The sequence below is a fragment of the Phytophthora sojae genome, assembly GCF_000149755.1.
Source record: "Phytophthora sojae unplaced genomic scaffold PHYSOscaffold_6, whole genome shotgun sequence".
NCBI lineage: Eukaryota > Oomycota > Peronosporomycetes > Peronosporales > Peronosporaceae > Phytophthora > Phytophthora sojae.
The window spans coordinates 3762894-3768893 of NW_009258120.1; the positions used below are offsets into that span (position 1 = coordinate 3762894).

A 6000-nucleotide genomic window follows, 5' to 3' on the forward strand; every position below is an offset into this window, starting at 1 on the left:
CTTACAAGCTTTTCGAGCCTCCGACAATTGAAAGCACTAGGTGCATCTACCTTGTTCTCGTGAATTGCGGACCTATGAGCTTGTTGAAGCAAAATAAACGAGAGATTCTGTACAAACGCGCGAAAAAATGCTGACATTCCTATTTTATTGCTTTTATGGCCGTCTGGGCGCCTCCAAGATGCTCCGAACGGCAGCCAACTTCTGGCCACCACGGCAAGTCTTGTCCACGCATCCTTGTTGGCAACCTTATACAAGATAATCGCAACCGTCAGTGAATTCGCTCTACATTACTTGGCTGACCTTGTAATCTACCCACCTTGTGCGTACGCCGTCACCACATTGCTCGAACTTCCTGTGAGAGCAGCAAAAAACGAAACAAAACAAAAAACTATAGAGCCATTGCAGCCGAGACCGAAAATACGAGAACTCGATGCAGCTTACTTTTTTGCCGGATTAGTTCGACTGCTTCAGGCTTACGACTACAGCGAGAACGTGAAGATCGAACTCATTGTTTTCCTCGTCGTCGTACAAGAAGCGCAAGTGCCTACCGAGTGCGCTGGGGTTTATCTGGCCGAGTGCTCAAACCCAGTCGGGCATCTTGTCTACAAACTCGGCGCTGTCCGTTTGCAGCCATTCATTTCTGCTCAGATTCCAGGTCTGGAACACTGACGTCATTGCTGCCCCCACCGCGGCAAAACACTCGTCGCCAATGTCTCGCCGCGAGGTCCTTTTAATCTTTTTCCTAAGCTCATAGACGCTCTTCATCCATGCAACAAGTTTGACTTGAGAGCGTAGCGGACAACCCGATGCAAAAAGCGGTTCCAGTCATCTGTAAAGTTTCAGCGAAATATCCTGGGGCCAGTTTCCATCGATCGAGGTGGGATATCTGCAAGTAACTTTTTGGGAGGAATCGGTTTTGGTTTTGCGTGCTAAAAATTTCCTGTAATTTCTGTGCTGCAGACGCTGGTAGTCGTGTGGGGATAATATCATCAAGTACTACTTAAGTAGTAGTATTATAACAGTACATACTGCAACTACAGTAGGAATGGTAAGACACGACCGCATACACTTGTGCCTGCAATCCATTTCCCATGTTTTACTTTACTTGTACAGTGTGCACATCCCGAGTAAATTTGATAGACTGTCCCTTAAACTACCAAGACACTTGACTTTTCTTGCTGCGCTTGGAGTGATTCGAAAGAGCCAGGACGATTATGCAGAGCTCACCGAGTGGCTCTCTCTCATTTTTTTCTTTCAATCAACGCCTCAAAAAACGTAGTTACGAAAGAAACAACAAAAAGTCATTGAAGCCATTCCATTTAGTCCGCCAAAAAAATGACCACGGACCCTGGCACTGTCCGTGTGGATGTGACAAAATCGCTACAGACACTACGGCACGCCATAGCAGTGAAGGCGAAGCTTCCCGAGGACGCACTTGAGTTTTTCCTGCCAGTCGGTCGGGATGGCGAGTGGATTTCGTGTGGTTTCGAGGGCACGGAGGATAGCTGGGCTCTGTCCCTGGGCAAAACCACGGACAACATTGAGTTTCTGCTGCGAGATGAGGCCAAGATCTCGGATTCGTTCATTCTAGTGACTGCACCCGATCTCGGAACATGTAACGCGCATTTTCTGGTGACGATACGAGGGTGCCCACCGTTGAAATCGGTCATTGGTATATTGGGGGACGCACGTAGAACGGCGCAAGCGAATGACGTGGCCATTTTGGCGGACTAAATGGGCCTGTTGTTGTTTTTTTCGTACCTAAGTTTTGGAGGCGTTGATTGAAAGGAAAAATGCAAGTATTACAACGGAAACGAGCCTGTTATCGTTTTATGAACTTCACGTAAGAAGAAAAAAAAATAGATGTAGTTCTGATCCTACTGATCGCATTATACATTACGTCTCGGCGTGCTTCTCGGTTTACTACTAAAAGCGGAAAGTTTCTAAGACCATGCGAGCTACATTAAGTTCATTCCGCCACACCACCAAGACGGGCTCGTAGCAAATCGTAACGGCATATCCATGTTTAGCGCTCTCAATAAATTCCTTAGGAAAACAGCAGTACAGCTTGCTGGCAGAGCTCAAAATTGATGGGTTCAATAATGGAGAACGTCAGAGGCTCAATCGACAGCTTACCGATTAGAGAGGGCCACTCGGTGAGCTCTGCATAATCGTCCTGGCGCTTTCGAATCACTCCAAGCGCAGCAAGAGAAGTCAAGTGTCTTGGTTCTGGCACGGCACCGTCCGCATCAGCAGTTTTCTTGCTGAAGCTACCAAAAGTATTGATGACTGGGGCGACGAATATTAAAACGCCTTGCAAATAATCTGGCTAAGTAGTACATCGTGCACTCAGTGCACGTTGTGGTCAACTCGCAATCGAGAAATCTTCGATGGGGTCCAATTTACTGTTCAAGAGGTCAAACGTAGGGCATGGAACTCTGCCAACTTTCAAACAAAAGCCGTCATCCGAGGAATGACCTCATATCCTCGCACGCAAGCACAAGAATTTCGTGTGGCCCAATGCCATGCTGCCTTCACAGCAATCATTTCTTCTGATCGACCGGTTGCAATGGAAGACTGGCATCTCCTCCTATATGACGGATATGCTGTGGATGGCAAGTGTAGGAGAGGAGCGTTGAGCGGTTTCCCACCCAAAATCGAAGCAGTCGGCTTTGCACACGGGAATGAAATATAAGATGGAGATAGCCAATCTCTAGAGACCAGTTGTCACACCGTGCACTACTATCGACGCCTTTCCGAGTACTCGCGGCTGTATAGCGCCGCCAGTTTCACGTGCTGGAATGCTGGTAAGAGAACCAAAGCCGCAAGAGCCTTGGTGAAATCACGTCAATTGGCAAGACAAACAGACGCAGTGCTCCAGAGAGCAGATATTCCGCAACACTTGACCACCAGGTTAGAGAACGAAATGAAGGCCAGTAGTAGCGATAAGGGGTTGCAGGATCATTATTCGATTCGGAACATCCTACAGCGATTCCAGGACTCTATATTTCTCGCTAAACGTAAATAGACGACCTCTTCACACCCAAGTAGTGTCTTGGTAGTTTAAATTAAGGGACAGTCTATCAAATTTACTCGGGATGTACACACTGTGCATGTAAAGTAAAACATGGGAAATGGATTGGAAGGCTCAAGTGTATGCGGTCGTGTCTTACCAGTCCTACTCCAGCCTCTACTGTAGTTGCAGTATGTACTACTTAAGTAGTACTTGATGATATTATCGGTAGACAGCACTAGTAAGCTACTGCTACCTACTTTACTAAGTAGTAGTAAATGACAATACAGTCTTCAAGAAAAAAAACAAAAACACAAAAAAAACTTGATGATATTATCCCCACACGACTACCAGCGTCTGCAGCACAGAAATTACAGGAAATTTTTAGCACGCAAAACCAAACCCGATTCCTCCTAAAATCTCCAGATTTCGTTACGACCGGTTAACTGTCCTGGTAATGCTTTCCAGTATCAAGCGGCAGCTGGTTTTTTCAGTATGGGTGTTGCCAGCTCGCTCGTCCACTTTTTGTGAGCCTGCTTGTAGTACTTAAAGTACCTGAACCACATCACATACTGTCCATATCGTACATCATCCAATTTGTCCACCAACTCTTTGCTCCTCATTGCACTCGCAACTTCTGGTTTGAGTTTTTGAAACGTGAACACATCGTCAGGAGTCGCACCCCGCTCGTCCATATACTTGAACTGGTTGAGGTTAAGCTTTTTTTCGGCATTTCTGACGCTGATACCAAAAGCGGTATCCATTTTAGACTCTGGTCTCGACCTGATCAGCTTCTCCATCGCTTCACCTTCAGCTTTCAGTGCTTCCAATGTCGGAGCTGATGCAACCGTTTTGGTCACACCCGACGTAGTAGTAGACTCAGCCGGCTTCCCCGATCCAAACACCCGAGCGATAAATGCGAAAGCTTTTTCATACACGGCGTTGCCCGCTCTCTCTTCATCGCCTGATGTACCGTATCCGTGAGCACCAATCTCGCTGGTCCTCAAGGATCTGGCACCCTTGCCACCAACCGAAGCGACGCCGACCCGGCCCAGCGTGGCGTCCGCGCTGATGGAGGCTGAGACAACATTGCTGCTGCCATGCAGAACTGCCACAAGAACGAGTAGGATGAACCCGAACTGCATGGTGGCGTGGTTTCAGGACCTGAAAACTTGGCAGGAAAATGAGAAATGGATATGATGAGTTCCGCGAGATCGAGAAGCAGCGAGGCTACAGCACACCGGCTCCGGAATCTACGGAGCCCATCTGAAAGAGCCAATCCCACATGTTTGATGTTGTTTCGAGTCGCTCTGTTGTCATTAAGCACTGATGCCGGTATCAGCTTAACTTCGTGTACAAATAAAATCTCGTCGGTATATGGTTTTCGTGGACATCCGATTTCAAAATGTCTGTGCGAACGCAGACTTGTCCTTGAGTTCGACGGAAGCGTGCATCCAGTGAAGACGCACTCCGTATCAACGGCGGCTTGGCATCGTGTGTCAAAGATCATCGTCTGTGACGCTTGCTACGCCGACGCCAAATGTACTGTAACGACCAACCCGGAGCGAGTGGTCTTTTTGACGCACATGGTTTTTTGTACCAATAACGAGCCGAAAACCCATCAGGAACGTCCGTACAGAACCTGGACCTGAATACACCTGAAAGCACACCTTCTACGAGCCCGAGCCCGTCTACTTCAAAAGTGGGCTCCCCCTAAAACGAGAGCCAAAAGTCGCACAAAATGGGCTCCCTCATGGTAAGTACGAGATCAAGGAGCCCTGGTTCGGGCTCCCCATTGGCTCCCCTCCAGGGCTCCCCAAATTTAGCTTCAAATCTATGACGGGCTCTTCATAGTAATATCTGATTGGCCAATTTTACCTAGACTTAAGGCGAGCAACTTCGCGTGATCGATGCGCCACGCTAGAAGATCGAGCTCAAAGATCGCCACACTAGAAGATCTCGCGCCGCTCATATGTGTACAGCCGCTCCGAGGCCACCCCAGCGTCGCCGATAGTCCTTCCTTCCCCTCAAGGAGAAGCCTTCTTTCCTATGCCTTTTCAGTTAGAACCTGGAGATACTTCAATGACGGCCAATCATCAGCGAGATATTTAACACAGGTGAGGGGGAGCCCCTTAACGAGGGCTCACAGTTCTGGAGGGCTCCTTTCACTTAACCTATTGAACTCAAGAGCCCAGGAGCCCGGCTCTCCCCAGGGCTCGTAGAAGGTGTGCCTGAAAGTTCCAGGTGTATTCAGGTCCAGGTTCTGTACCGGACGTTTCAGTGAAACGGGGCGACGCAAGGTTTTTGTAACGGAGCGGCAAAAATACTACTGTACAGACGATCCCCTCAGTAGTAATCCCTAGGTGAGAAATACCCTCTCACCAGGAATATAAAGGTACGATTTCTGAATGACAGTCCAATGCAAAGCCAAGTAATTATTGCCATCACCCCTCAATAGTCATAATAAATATGAATGTTCGCGGGTGCTTAACGATAGGAAAAGTCCATTTTGAACAGGATGTCTGGAGTAGTCTAACCAGGACACCAGCCCCTATTGTTCATGTTTAGACCTGTTTAGTGCACTGCACTAAACAGGCCTATTCATGTTTTCTTGCCGCATTTCTTATTTAACGATCACATTAGCTTTCAGAGCCAGCTTTCAGACCTGCTAGTGCCGTTCGTTTGAATAGAATGGAGCTCGGGTGCTTGTCAACATTCGCGAGATGGGTCTCAATACTACCATGGCAAATTATTTTAATATCAGTATCATTACCTACATCATGACCCACATCTCTTACGGTATTATATCAACTATACGTTGTCCTTTTCGGTGCTACCGAGGTATATACCGTTGTCTGCACGAATTCCATCCAAGGGCTGTGCAACCAAAAGACTACACCAATCCGTATCATATATGTGGTACAGTACGGTGTACCACCCCATGATACACCCTACGACAGGAATACCCTCACCTAGGAATAAAAAGT

At 47.7% G+C, this 6000-nt stretch overlaps 1 protein-coding gene across 1 annotated transcript; it reads right to left on the reverse strand.

The window, feature by feature from the left end:
• Positions 1-3483: 3483 nt before the first annotated feature.
• PHYSODRAFT_286740 (hypothetical protein) lies at positions 3484-4158 on the reverse strand (the record flags this gene model as incomplete). The annotated part of the gene is made up of 1 exon (XM_009533229.1): positions 3484-4158. The coding sequence occupies one exon, from the start codon at positions 4156-4158 to the stop codon at positions 3484-3486; it is 675 nt and encodes a 224-aa protein (XP_009531524.1).
• Positions 4159-6000: the final 1842 nt, after the last annotated feature.